The sequence below is a fragment of the Solanum tuberosum genome, unplaced genomic scaffold (assembly GCF_000226075.1).
Source record: "Solanum tuberosum cultivar DM 1-3 516 R44 unplaced genomic scaffold, SolTub_3.0 scf00013, whole genome shotgun sequence".
NCBI lineage: Eukaryota > Viridiplantae > Streptophyta > Magnoliopsida > Solanales > Solanaceae > Solanum > Solanum tuberosum.
Genome location: NW_006238940.1, coordinates 206,757 through 221,952, shown reverse-complemented (window position 1 = coordinate 221,952; position 15,196 = coordinate 206,757). Strand labels below are relative to the sequence as shown.

The window sequence follows — 15,196 nt, the reverse complement described above, 5'->3', positions numbered from 1 at the left end:
TTATCTCAATTTTCATAACCAAATGAATTTATATTCTATTCGTTCAACGATAATATATTCAGTAAAATTTTACAAGTAAAGTTTGAAGAAGGTAAAATGTATGTAAATCTTAGCATTACCTGCAGAGGAGGAGCCACGATTAGGAGTTTGAGGGTTGTAAATCAATTTTGTTTGGGGGTTCGCATGTTAATGTACATATATTTATTTAGTTTTTAATACAAATATAGGGTTTGCGAAAAAGCTAGTGAGTTCCATGAACCCCACTTAGCTCCGCCTCTGATTACCTCATGAAGGTTAGATAAATTGTTTCTGAAAGACCCTAAGTAGACGTAATGGCAGATTTTGTTTTCAATCATATATAAAAAATGAAGCACTTAGAAGTCGTTTGTTAGCTGATAAAAGTTATGCAAATATTAGTAATGTAGAAATTATTTAAAAAGATATATATATGTATAAAATAATATATAAATTTTTCCTCATATATATATATATATATATATATATATATATAAAATAATACATAAGTTTCTAAATAAAAAATCAACCACAAAATATAAATTTTATACATAAAAAAATTATATTATAATTAGCTACCGAACATGGAACTCCTCCGTCCAATAATAATTGTCCATTATACTATTTTGGGATATTCAACAATACTTGTCCACTTACGAAATCAATTTATAATTTTGCACTTAGTTTTTTAAATTTTCCCTTATCATTAATTATAGTCATTCCCTATCACATTATTCAAGACATTGTATTTATTATAGAGCAACTTTTACATATAGCAAACATAAAAAATATATTTGTATGTTATAGCTATAGTTTGCATAATTGCTCTCCATAGCAAATTTTATGTTTGCTATGGAGCTTTTGATTTGTATAATTCACTAGATACATCCACTTTTATACAAATTATTAAGTTTTGTATAAATTCATTTATACATTGTAATTTGTATAATAAGATCTGTATTTGTATAATTATAAGTGTATAGGATGAAAATATATGTATTTGTATTTATACATACACTTTTCTCTTGCTTTATACAAACACAAACACATTTTATACCGAAATGTATAAAATGACTAATTGTATACCGAAAATGGCTAATTGTCTACCGAATCAGATGGCAAAAAAATGGGATGTTTGCTGCGAATTACAAATAAAATAAACTATGGTTATAACATTTAATTTAAATTAATAGTTTGCTATTTCATATATTTTTCCCTTTATTTTATATTCAAAAGGTGATATAGTAAAAATTACTCTTCTATTTATAGTTTTTTAAGAAATGTGCAAAGTTAATAATAGATAAGTATCGTTAAACATATATAGTATTAAGAATGACATAACTCACTTTCAAACTAACTATCAAACTATGAATATAGTGCTTTTAAGTGCACAGTTCATTGAGAAGTAAATTAAACACAAAATAGGTTCTACATTGTACACGATTTAAATTTTATTGAAGCTCTAATATTGATATCAAATACGAATAAAAAATTAGAGAGAATAGACTAGTGTTGGAAGCGAGAAGTAAGGGAAGAGTTGGGTATTCCGTTAAATTGGTAGCGAATCAAACGTTGTATCATTCCTTCCCCTTTTTTGTTTTCATTCCACCCACCTTTGAGTTTGTTTTTGCGCCCAAAAAATAGTGAAACTAAACAAAAAAAAGAACCTTTTTTCTTCTTTGTTCTCTCTAATTTATTCGATTTACTTTCTACTATTGCTGCCACTCTTGCTCCTTCTTGATTTTGGGTTGGCCTCAGCCTACCCCCACTGCCTCTATTGATTTTACTCCCTTGTCAGAATCATCCCCTTGTTTTAGTTTCTCGCAGATTCTCCATTAAGGTATTCAATTTTTGCACTTCTTTATTTGTTTCTTGTTTCTGGGGTTTTATTATGCATATTGTTTACTCTGTTTCTACAATTCATGGGTTGTATTTCATATCCCTTAAAGGTCAAATCTTGATGGTAGAATTGGTGATGGGAATCTCAGTAAACTGTTAGATCATTGTTTGAGATGTTTTTGTTAGCTGATGCATATCTTGTTTAAGCAACATCAGGAGCTTGTGGAAGATTCGATTATTAGATCTGCTTGAGTTATTCTCGGATATATATTTAATAGATAGAACTTTCCTGACATTGTTTTTAGTCTATGAAAGATAGATAATAAAGAAATCGTTTGAATAAATGAATAAACGTTGGGGTGTCAACTTGGGTAAGTTGTGACATGAGCAAAAAGAAAAAAAAAACCAGCTGAATTACTTTTACACAGTGCAACATGCAACCATCACTTTTGTAATTTCACAGGTTTCTTGTCCTTATTGCAATTTGTTGTCATCCTGTTAGAATTTTAATGCTGTTATGTTTCTTATTTTGAGACTTAAAAATGATAGTATCAATTATGGTTCAGTGATTTGATTTTGTCTTACAATTTTGTAGTGATTGAATTCCAATAATGATGGAGAAGGGAGATTCTTCACAGAAACTGTATAAACGGATGCGACTTTGGGAATTTCCAGACCAATATGTTGTTGAGCCTACTGATGGATCCTCTGGTTCATGTTTGGAAATCAGTCGTGTGGATGGGTCGATGAAACTAATAGGTTGCTTTCTTATTTTGCTGTTTTCAAATGCTCTACTGGTTTTTAGTTTTTCTATAAGCTAACTTTGTTCTTTCCTTGTATATTTTCTCTTCTTTAGATGAGATACCACATTGCAGTTCACTTCGTGTTCCCAAAATTCGGACAATTTTTGGAGTTATTGGGATATTAAAGCTTTTGGCAGGCAAGTCAGTAAAAGTTTGAGTTTTTTGTTTTTAGTTCTGTAGCGGATCAACTGTTATGGCAGTTAAGTGCATTTAGGAATCCCTTTTCCTTCCCTGAGTGTACTCTGTGTTAATAGGAGAATATTATGATTAAATAATTTGTATGTGAAAGTATCCCTTTTCTTGATCATCCTCTTCACAGATCATTCTACGAAGTAATTCGGTTAGAATCATTGCACCAATCTCTTGGTCTTGCACAGATATGTTTGAAACAGTAAGGAAGGGAAAACAAGACTTATTTTAGAAGTCGCTAAAAAAGTTTTATCATGCCATCAAAAACCTCTTCCTTTTTATCTATCATACTTATACTCTGAGAGGAATGGATAAATAGAATATGGTAGGTTGCAGGAAAACATCAAAGTTCCAGAAAAGAATGGTCATAAGTTCTCTTTTTATTGCATTCAGGATCATATTTATTGGTCATAACAGAACGTGAAAGTGTTGGATCTTATATGGGACACCCTATCTTTAAAGTTTCATCAATGAAGGTTTTCCCTTGTGATCATTCTCTCAAGAACACTCCTGTTGAACAGGTAGTTTCTCATATCTACCTTCTTATCTCTGTTTATTTTGAAGCGTATCTAGTTGGTTCTGTTTCTGTTTCTGTTGCAATGATGTTTCTTTTTCCTTCGGCAGAAAAAAATGGAAGCTGAGTTTTCTGCCCTGCTAAATGTAGCTGAAAAGACTCCTGGTCTGTACTTTTCTTATGATGTCAATATAACATTGAGGTGAATTATCTTTTCGCATTTACAGTGTTTAAACAAGCTTTGCTTCCTTTATTTCTTTTCTCAAAGGTGCTTGGAAATTGATCAACTAGCTGTTTATGCCTACGAAAAACTATTTGTTCTTGTTATTTTCAAGAAATGGGAACATTCTGGTTGAAAGAGTATTATAAGTGGCTATTGCTTGACACTAAAGCATGGACCATGAAATTCTGAGCTTTAGATGTTTGATGTTTGAATTGGTCATCTTTAACATTGAGAATGTGGAGACATAATAATTTATGTTGAACTAATGAACATACCTCTGAGGCTACAATGTTCATTATGTTAATTTAGGTGAAGTATACGGTTGTTTTGATCATTTGAGCGAATTGGGTATCCAACTGTCTAAATTTGAAGAATTATGTTTTTTTTTTTAAAAAAAATATTTGAGTTATCCTGGAAAGTGCTATATAAAAGGGACACATGTGATTTTCTATAGAAGTTAACTTTGCAAAAAAAAAAAGGCTTCAAAATTCAAGTCAGTTCTTTCTGAAGGTCATTTAATTAGCGTATAACAGACTTCGGTGCCAAATTTTTATATCTTTTAAGGTTCTTATTTTGCATCTCCCTCTATGCTGATCTCATTACGTTGAACCCCTGTAAAGTGTATCTCCCTACCTTAGACAATAAACTAAGCAAGCTATGTTTCAGCTATCCCCCTTTGTTATAGATCTTATTTTAGGTTAGCATTCTTGGAGGTGAATTTTACGTTTTAAAAGTTTTTAAACTTGAAGTTGCTTGTTCTTAATTTAAAGTACACTAGAATTATGACATATTTCTATCACTGTTACATTTCATCTGATTGTAAGAATATATAGGGTGCAATCCTCAATAATATGAAACTTATGGTTCCTACTGCAGTGCTCAGCGATTGCATGATTTGGGTGATGAATCCAAGTTGCTTCCTCTATGGAGACAAGTAAGTCTTTTAGATTCTACATAAATGTAAGTCCATAGTCTAGTCATTTACTCATATGTGGTAGCTTGTTACGTTTTTAACTGATATAGAACCTGTTGTTGATTGGTTAACAATTTTCTTGAATATTGATTTGATAACTTCACTTTCATTTGTTTTTGCACAGGCAGACCCTCGGTTTCTTTGGAACAACTATATGATGGAAGTGCTAATAGATCACAAGGTAAATATATTTTGTGAGTTTCATTCATTTTGTTGGATCTACTCTAGATTTGTAACTCATCTGTTTTTCTTGCCATGACAGCTCGACCCCTTCCTGCTTCCAGTTGTCCAAGGCAGTATCCTTGCAATTCAGTCATACATGGTTTTTTAACCTGCATGGCTTTAATTCATGTTTAAGGGTATCTTTGTTTGCTATCTTTTGAGGTTATACCTTAACTTTTGATAAGGTTTTCACAACTTTCAAGCAGCAATTGGGAAAGACATTGTTGATGTTACACTGATTGCAAGGAGGTGTAATAGGAGAACTGGTATTCTTTGCTTTCTTCTTGTTGTTTCATTCTTAACTGTGCAATTTGACAAAAATGATCAATGGGATTGAAGGAATGGAATTGTAGTTGTTGTTTTCTGTAGAACCATCAATCCTCATTATCTGCTGAATGATATATATTGTTTTTGATAAGTAAACTGGTGAATGATATTTTTTGAAATGGTAACAATTAACTACTGTAAGATATCAATGGTGATTCAACTGTGTAATTCTTTGAAAGGCCCATAATGCACCTTGCTTCTTTGTTATTTGACTGTTCAATGTTCATGTAATGTCATTGGCATATGGACCTTACATATGATTCTTACCATGTTATGTCTTTTCTGCTCTTGACTTCACTTACTTTCGTCCTTTACTGTTTTATGTACATTACAACTTTCTTTTTATGATCATTGCTTACACCCACTTCAGATACTGTCAGTTTAAAGTAAATCTAGATAATGTTTTTCGGGACTATGAATATAATTTTTTATATTTTTAGGCCTTAAATCTCCAGATTAATACTTGGTTTTATTGTGCCTAAAGAGAAATATTTTCTTAGATGAATTGCTTGTAACACATTTCCAGTACTGTATAGATGACTTTGTATTTAGGTTCTATCTGATAAGTGATTTTAGCTTATTAGGTTGATCAGTATCAATAATGAAGAAAGTAGCTTTACTTTTCTCATCTTCTTCAGTTATCCTTCAAACAATCGCTAGATTTTCTGATCATGGAGAGAGAGCTCTAAGAAAACTATAATTAGCAATAACCTGATCTCTGGCTTATGTTAATTATTCATAATCATTGCAGGCACTCGAATGTGGAGAAGAGGTGCTGATACTGATGGATTTGTTGCAAATTTTGTGGAAAGCGAGCAAATTATACAGCTGAATGGATGTACTGCATCATTTGTTCAGGTAGACTTGTTTAACAATGTGATGGTGTGATTCTTTCTACATCCTTTCTTGTTTTTCGTGAATTACTCTGCTTTTCTTGATACGTGATTTGAGGGTGATACCCTTTTTCCTTTTTTTGGTTTACAATTTAAATAAATGTTAGTATTTATTCATGCTTGAATAAAATACTTACTAATTGATCACACCCTAATTAGTCATAAAATAAGGAAGCAATCACTGCAAATATAACCTGCCGTTTGAGTCTGGGGTCGAACCCACAGGTAGTCTGCATCTATTTATTGCTAGTTAATATTACTAGATTCAAAAACTCAAACAATTTCCTAGTAATGAAAAGAAGATTCTTTTATGTTATGAATTAGTACTAACCAATAAAGAAATATATAGAATAGCCAACTAAATAGATGGAGGAGTATTCAATAGGATCATTATTTGCCAATTGTTGGATTGAACTAATGGTGTGTTTCTCTTAACCCGGCCTAATTCTTCTCAAATGATCATGAATTCTTATATTATCCCTAACATCTCCCAATTATTAGCAATAAATTCCAATAGCTACACTTCATAGTATATCCAATAAATTCGAATAGCTACAGCCCATAGTTAAGTATTCATGTAACCAACTCATCAAAGATATCACAACAAGGTCAAATCATCCCTAATACCTGTGAAGCGAAACAATTAATTCCTTAATTACTTTGAAGTGTTGTTGCACAACAAAAACCCAATCGTGATTCTTTTCCCAATCAAGACAAGATTTTAGGGCACAATAATTGAGAGCTCACCAATTAAACATCATACACATCATAGTTGACCAAATGAAACTGAAAAAGGCTTGATTAATGGAAAACACAGTAAAAAGCTGATCCAACAAGAGGTTCTATTGAAGCCCTAGATAAGAAATTTAGCTACTCGTGTTTGTGAACCAACTACCAAGTCAAAACTACATCCTCAGCAGTAGAAAATAAGAAGAGCTCAGAAAAAACTGTTAAAATCTTTAATTGAAACGGACTCTGGGTTCTTCCAAGCTTCAAAAAGCTTTGGTAAACCAGTCGGGATGTCTGCTAAAAATAGGGTAGAAGGGATTTTACATGGCCTAGAAATCTTGTGTGGACTAAAATAAGCTCGCCTGTTTCTGCCTAGATTTTTCCTTATTGTGATGGAAGTTCGAACCACGACATTAGTCAGGCAAGAGCCACCCAGATTGATCATCCAGTCCCCAGATTCCTCATGGGATGGAGCTGTGGTAGAGTCTTCCTTCACTATAAGTCCCAAAGTCTTGCAAAATTTTCCTAAGTATTTCTCACGACTGGCTGTGAGTCAACTTCAGGTTGTCCAGATCTTCCAGTTTTAACTAAATTTCGTCCCAAGCCATCCTAATTTGTCTCCTTTTTTAAGTGCTTCCTAAACATCCAAAATTCATAATCAAGCCTAATTGACCATTTTCAATGGTTTATGCACACAAAAAAACACTAAAACAAGTGGTAAACAACACCAAAATTTATGCAAATATTGCCGAATACACCAATCGATAGGTTTTGCTAAATGCAGCGGTGACTTAATATTCTCGACAGGAGATACTTCAGGTCACCTAAGAAAATCAGGTACACTAACTAACTATAGTAACTTTTGTTCCACCCTGAACAATGCAACTAAGAGTTGAGTGGAGAAGTGTATCACCTTCAGCTTTCTGTTTTTTCCTTCTTTTTTTTTTTTGGTTCATTGTTTCCTTTCTGGCTGATAAAACAAAGTTTCGACTAATCATGGTTGTAAGACAAGTTACCTCTAGTATACTAGGTACTTGTTCAATTATCAAAAGCATTTTGTGTTAAAGATCATTCTGTCTACAAGTCATGCTTGCTGTATATTAAATTATTTGTGTTAAACACCTCAAAAAAAATAATTATGAACTTAGTGATGACAAAACGTTCAAGTCTCAATACGGGCTTCTGAGATCAACAATACTGTTTGGATTTGCCAACGGCAATAGAACTTAATTAAGATATATCACTTAACTTCTCCAGGCTTCACCAGGATTACTATTAGTTCCTTCCTGCAGGCCACAGGATTATAGCTTACCCTCTGATAAAACAGAACTGAGTGAAGCTCTGAATCTGGTGATAAGTAGCATTTAACAAACAATAGAAGTCGGAAAAGATGTCATAGAAACTCGGTGTTGTATTTCTACGTCGTCACATTTGCTCGACATATTTTGGCTTACCCATCCTTTGGAATTGTATTTGCGATAGGAAATCTACTAAATTTAGATGTTCTATCAGGGCCAGGATGAATTTCTCAATCTTGACATATCATCATATCTGATTTGACTGATTCCAAAACTCGTATTACTTGAACTGAAAGTATTAGAGATTCTTTACGAGTTTTAACATCATAAATCTGTGATGGTCGAAATTAGACTGTATCATCTATGTTAAATAAAACAAATAACTTTTTTGGGTTTTCAATGAAATGATAAAGTAGGGAAATTTCAATCTTAAATGTCTACCTTCATTCCTTTTGGCCAGATATATTGGTTTGTTTCATTACATGCACATGCTTGTATATATTTTTGAGATATCATGCTGTTTTGTATAACTTCTTAGTTTTTCTTTTGTAGGTCAGAGGATCAATCCCACTACTGTGGGATCAGATTGTTGATTTGACATATAAACCTAAGTTTGAGATTGTGAGACTTGAAGAAGCAGTTGAGTAGCATTTTCTGCTTTACAGCGTCTTCATTCTCTTCACATTTTTTATATGGCTTCTGTTATAATTCCTTATTTTGTGACGTATCCACAGCCTAGAGTAGCTGAGAGACACTTTTTGGACCTCAGAAAGAAATACGGAAATGTTCTATCAGTTGATCTTGTCAACAAGGTACAATCTTTGAATAATTATTCTATTTTTTCCAGACTAGTCGATCTGACAATTCTTTTAACAAAAATGCTGCTCTAGAAGATGTCCTCTAATTCCTTTACCTTATCAAAATAAAAAAACACAAGGAAAAAAAAATGTCCTCTGATACATAGAAAGTGGTTTGATTGCCGCGTATGTAAAAATGTGGCTATAAATATTTTCATGGTGATGTGTAATGCAATTTTATCAATTTTTCATTTCTTTTCTGAAACCTTTCAGCATGGAGGAGAAGGGCGCTTGAATGAAAAGTTTGCCAATGCAATGCAGCATGTTGATGGTGATGATGTAAGGTAGGGTTTTTCTTCTGGTGATCTAATCATCACACTAAGTTGCTGCGCTTCAGTCTAATATTGAACGAGTTCTGCAGATACTTGCACTTCGATTTTCACCATATATGCGGGCATGTTCATTTTGAGCGGCTTTCTATCCTTTATGATCAAATTGAGGATTTCTTCATAAAGAATAGGTATAATCTCCTTTGACTTTACAGTTCATGTATATATTCCTTTGAGTTTACTTTTCATGTATATATTGTGTAATATTATCCTCTTTGCTTTCATGTATGGTATCTTGCATCCTAGCTCATTATTAGCCACCAACTGTGACATGTGCTTTGGGATCACATAAGCCATGCTCCTAGTCTGGATCATCCCAATCTTATCTAGCTGAATAGGGATGGTGGTCGAAATGGGATGCAGGCACCTATTCTGGCCTGCATGTTGAGAGGCAGGACAGTCTAAAGGATGCAGGATATCACGGGTTTATAGTTGAGAGCTTTAGTTGGTTTACACCTTTTTTTCTTTTTGGGAGTTGGAGGTTTCTGGGTACCTGTTTGCACATTTTTCTTCCCCTTCTTCCGAACATGAATCTGAATGACAGGTTTATGCTCAATAACTAGTCAATAAGTCCAGTTTTAATTTTCCTTCTCAAAATATTGTTCTCTCTAATTAATAGGGAGTAGACAAAGCAATACTTCACTTTCAGAAGTCAGAGGGCAGGTGAAGCAAGTTGCTTATCTTATATTATGCATCTAAGATGCAAGAAGCTTATGCCAAGACTACCTGCATTGCGGGCAAGGAAAGAATAATAGCAGCAAGGGCACACATATTTTCTTTTGCTTAGATTTGAGAATTATGTGAAAATAAAACCACATGAGAGAGAGAGCATCCGGAAAAGGTAACAGAAAAAAAAGGTGGACTATGTTGATACTTGGTGGAGCAAGTAACAAGCAATGGCATTACTGTCTTTAAAATAGACTCTGTATTGCTCTGCATCAAAAAGTTATTTTGTACGGTTTTTGTGTTTCATTATGCATGGAGAGGTAGAAACGCATTCTCTGCATTCTGCAAGCAACATACTTTCTTGTTTTTCCGATCTGTCATTCTTAAATTTGATTTCTTGTTTCCATATTAGGTACTTTTTGTTGAATGAGAAAGATGAAAAAGTTGAGGTGCAACTTGGAGTTGTGAGGACCAACTGCATTGATTGCTTAGACCGAACAAATGTCACCCAGGTATCTCCTACCTATAAAAATATTACTAGATTTTTTGTAGGGATATGGATGTAAAAAGCGCTCAGATTTACTGGTCCAGGGAGGACAATGTCGAGTCCCATTTGCAGTGCTTGTTCTCTATTTAACATGTTTTAACTTTGCCACTGTGAAAGGATACTGCTTATTATTTGCATGTTATTTCTATTGACACTTAACACACGTAGTTATGCTCCTTGTTGAGAGACTTTGGGCCTAACTCAATCCCAAAAACTAGTTCGTGAGGTGAACCGAGGGACTGTCCCCGTCCCCCCTGATCTACTACTTGGTTTGGGTGTCAATGGAAGAACACAGTAATAAGGAAATCTGGTAAACTGCTCCAGCTTGTGTATGTTGGGTCCTCTGGACAGAGAGGAAATGTAGGTGTTTTGAGGCCAAAGCAATCACTGTAAAGGAGATGAAATATAGATGCTTGTGTGTGCTAGCTTTTTCGTGCAATTATGAGGACATATAGGCAAGGTGATAAATTTACTTAGCTTGTTTCAGGTATGGGATCTCCTTCTTTTGTGTGTGTTGAGGACTGCCCGCTAGTGGTGCAGAGAGAGAGGGTGGGGGCAAGGAGGACCAATATTTTGTAGCTGAGACTTGAGTCAAGAAAAGACGCACGAGGAGCCCATACCAATTAAGCTGACCCATATAGGCTACTGCCATGATCTGCATTTCTTCTCTCCTACTTTAAGTAAATGTTCTAATAAATGATATTCATTTGCAGAGCATGCTTGGTCGCAGAATGTTGGAATTCCAACTCAGAAGACTTGGTATTTTTGATGCTGAAGAAACTATAAGCACACACTCCAACCTTGATGAGAACTTCAAAATATGTGAGTAATTTTTGATAATCTGTATTAATGTTTTCTCTCAAGAGTATATGTTGCTTCATTAGAATTTGTGGCAGATGATTTTTTTTTTCCTGTAATGGTTTTCATGGAAGCACCTAGTTCTATTCTTGCTTTTACAGGTTTTTGGTCTATCTTCTTTTTAACTTTATATGATTAAGTACAGTGTGGGCCAACCATGGGGATGATATAAGCATACAGTATTCTGGTACTCCAGCCCTAAAGGGAGATTTTGTCAGGTAAATTTCTCTTTGATCATGCTAAAGATGTCTCTTCTTGTTCAGCTGAAATGTGTAGATGTTATTTTTAAGAGGGATGAAACACAGGCAGCAATTTTTATGCCAGTATTTCAGATTATAGGCATATTTAGTTGTGCATATGTAATTGAACCTTAAATTCACCAGTCAGATTCTTATATTTGCTGATATGCATGCATAAACCTTTCCTGGTGAACAGTCAGTCACATGCCAATTTGGAGTTGTTTTAGCAGTATCTGCGCGCAACTAGATTTGCTTTTGCAAATCAGTAATATAATAAAAAGACTACAATCTTTTGAAGATTTAGAAGTCTTAGCTGGAAAGTTGAAGATGTCTTTTGTTCTGTATTTAGAATTAAATCATGGATTTAGCACTTGTATGTGCATGTACTTTCGTCAATAATCTTGAAAATCTACTATTCTGAACCTAAGTATTTTGTTCACCTATGATTGCAATTTAAAATGGCTATTGATGCAGATTTGGTAAGAGAACAGTCCAAGGAATAGTCAATGATGGTCGCAATGCCCTAATGCGATACTACTTGAACAACTTTGTTGATGGCACAAAACAGGTATTGCTACTCATACCAGCAATTAGTTACTTCATGTTACTAAGTTTGCATCCATTTGTACCTACATGTACCATGTGTTCATAAAAAAATTGGAAAAGTTTTCTTTGAATGATACTGAAATCATGTATCTGGGTGTATGTGGGATGTAGTAATTGCAGTCATGCATTGATTAGTCTCTCGCTTGTCTTCATTCTGATTTATTGATATTTGATGGATGACTTTCTTCTTAATTGCTAGGGAGATGATAGGATTAAGAATTTACAATCTTTTTATACTTCTCTCATGTCTACTTAAACACTTAAATTCTATCTTCTTCTTACACTTTCTGAAGGATGCAATCGATCTAATGCAAGGACATTACATTATGTCTGTCTCCCGAGATATGACAGCGACATCGCAGAAAGGAGGAATTGAGGCTATAGCTGTGAGTGCTATTGCTTATTCTTACTATATCAAGTTTTTATTGTTCCTATTTGTCAGATTCTACTGAGTACCTGTATAGCAAAATGTTGCATTCATTGGCAACCTAACAGGGTTAAAGTAGTTTGTGTGAATTTAATATTTCATGTTCTTAACTGGGACCCTCTTTGTGAATGAGGTAGACCTAGGGGACAAGCAAAGATAATACAAGACATATCTCAAAATTAGGAGAATAGTAAAAACAGTGTAGATAGTATCCTGTTGCCTGGTTAGTAGAGATTTTGTGCGGATATGAGATTAGTTGGTGAAACTCTCTTCTGAAGGTTGATCCATCACACTAATGCTCTTGCAAATACCTCTACAAGTTACTATCTGGTGCAAGTAAATGCCATGATCTTAAATGCACTATTATAACTAAATTTGGGTTATTTGGTTAAAGCTTCTCCGGAGCTATTAATTTTGATGTTTCACTAACAAAGTTGACGAGATTGTGAACTCACAGCCATTTATATATTAGGGAGATTGTTAACTAATTTGCGAGAGAAACAATTTTCAAAGTATAAAATGAAACAGGTGAAATCAAAGGGCTTTACTTGAATGCTACTGCAGGTACATGCGAAGAAATGATCGAAAGAGTTGTATTTTGTAGGAGTTGGGAGTTTATATCATAATCCATTACTATTTAACAGGCGATTCACCTCAATCATATTCCATATTTATCATTTACTGGAATTGTGGAATAAAGTAGGTGAAGCTGTCTTCACTGAGCTCCCTCAACTGTAAGAATAGCATTAGTCTCAAATTTCTCGGGGAATCCATTTATGATCCCAACACGTCAAGACAAAAGATAGGCATGCAACTGAAAGGAGAATTGCCAGCCAGAAAATACCAGTATTTTAGGAGAATTGTATATAGTAATACCTGTCCCTCTCTTTTACTCACAATCTGAGTTCAAAGGACTGAAAAGAGTGTTCATTTACAGATACATGATAAGTGATTATGGTACCCAAAGCCAGAACACTAGTGTTGCAGCCCTTTCATGAACCGGGCTGGCCTTTTTTTTCTTTTAATCTACTTGACAGCCATTTGATTGTCATAATGTGCCCAAACTTGACTGGAAAATGTGTCCAAACTTTTTTTGAGTAGGTAGATAATACAATATCTTTATATATCTTTGTTTTGTTATATTTCCCTTTTGTTTTCTCGTAACAAACATCGGGTCCAAATATGTGGTGATCTTTATAAGCAGACTTTGACGTTGTCAGTCATATCATCTCACCTAATTATAATCTTTTCTATGTGCAGTCATTTCCTCTTGCCTTGGGACTGATTTTGACTGGCCTATTTTTTGCTACCTTGTCACTGGGGAGAGGTGAGCTTCCATACATGGAAATTTTCCTATGGTTCTACTGTATGATCATTATTTTTGAATTTCTATCTCAATAATCAAACCAGTTTAGTTGCTTCTAGTTTTTCTTTTTTCTTTTTTCTTTTTTGGTGAGGTGGGGGTTGAAAGGGTTTTATATGGCCTCATGACTTTCTAGAGTAAAATGATCCATGTGCTAGTAATATCTTGATCATGTATTCATGTTCTATAGTCATGCCTGTAATCAATCATGACTTAAGATGTGAAATTAGGGTTAAAGAGCACAATGGAACTCCCAAAGGAGTGTATTTGCAGTATGTATACAAGATGGGTAAAAAACTATGTATTTCAAGATGAAGGGATTATTTATGCCCTTTATGCTGCATTTTCTGGATCTTCTTTCTTCTTTTCTCTGTGAGTGTGTGTGCAATTCTGGTGGAGGGAAAAACTCTGCCTGGTAGTAAAGGATCTTTGCCAATATAATTTGATTTGGAGTACAACATTTGTGACAGTCTTTACATCTCTTGATACTCATAAACCTTATATGATGCTCTTGTTTTCTTCCATCTACAGTTCGGAATGATGTTTGGAACCTATTATTTTCACTGATTTGGGCAAGCATAAGTTTGGCCATAGCTGCACTTGTGAAGGCCAATGGTCGCATGTTCTGTAATAGGCCTCGCCTGCACCAGTCAAGGCGTTGATTTATAAGTTAAAGATGCTGGATTAGTTGCCATATTTGCTGAAGTTGCTAGCTTTGCTAGTCAACATATTCATTTACTTTTGTATTCTTTGTAAGGAATCACGCTGCAATGGATTGGCTATAGATTTCTATTCTTTTTTTTTTACCATTTTGTGCTTTCATGTCATAACTTCGATCATTTCATTTCAGAGGGTTTAGCTACGAATGATTGTTTATAGATTGGAATTTTGGTCCAATAATACTTTGTGAAGTCATACGAAAGAAATTTAACTTTGGCCTTGACGTAGGCCAGTGTAATTTCTGCAGGTGCTTCTGGTTCTTCATTTATGTTTGATATGACCTTTCTATGCAACAATGGATTGTTCAATATTCACCATCACTCATCCTTTTTTTTTTTGTTTGAGAAAATCTCATGTCAACAAGGCGGTTGGGAATTGATATGGATCCTGCATATAAAAACTGGTTGTACATGTCCCACAATAGAAATAAGGTCTAATTTCCTCCTTATATAATTTGTCTTTCAAGGTTTTTGCAAGTTCCTTGAGAAAGACATCTAATAGAGTATTTCTCAATAAAAACTCCACTAGTTAGAACAGTAAGGACATATTTTGGGGGGGG

General features: G+C 34.2%; 1 protein-coding gene across 1 annotated transcript; it reads left to right on the top strand.

The window, feature by feature from the left end:
• Positions 1–1,514: 1,514 nt before the first annotated feature.
• LOC102591957 (phosphoinositide phosphatase SAC6-like) lies at positions 1,515–14,883 on the top strand. Its single transcript, XM_006339943.2, has 21 exons — positions 1,515–1,855; positions 2,450–2,613; positions 2,711–2,794; positions 3,240–3,367; positions 3,471–3,562; positions 4,460–4,517; positions 4,681–4,737; positions 4,819–4,852; positions 4,964–5,044; positions 5,857–5,963; positions 8,578–8,664; positions 8,760–8,837; positions 9,096–9,166; positions 9,244–9,342; positions 10,290–10,389; positions 11,138–11,246; positions 11,428–11,500; positions 11,996–12,089; positions 12,421–12,513; positions 13,815–13,881; positions 14,449–14,883. The coding sequence occupies exons 2-21, from the start codon at positions 2,466–2,468 to the stop codon at positions 14,577–14,579; spliced, it is 1,791 nt and encodes a 596-aa protein (XP_006340005.1). The 5' UTR covers positions 1,515–1,855; positions 2,450–2,465; the 3' UTR covers positions 14,580–14,883.
• The last annotated feature ends 313 nt before the right edge of the window (positions 14,884–15,196 follow it).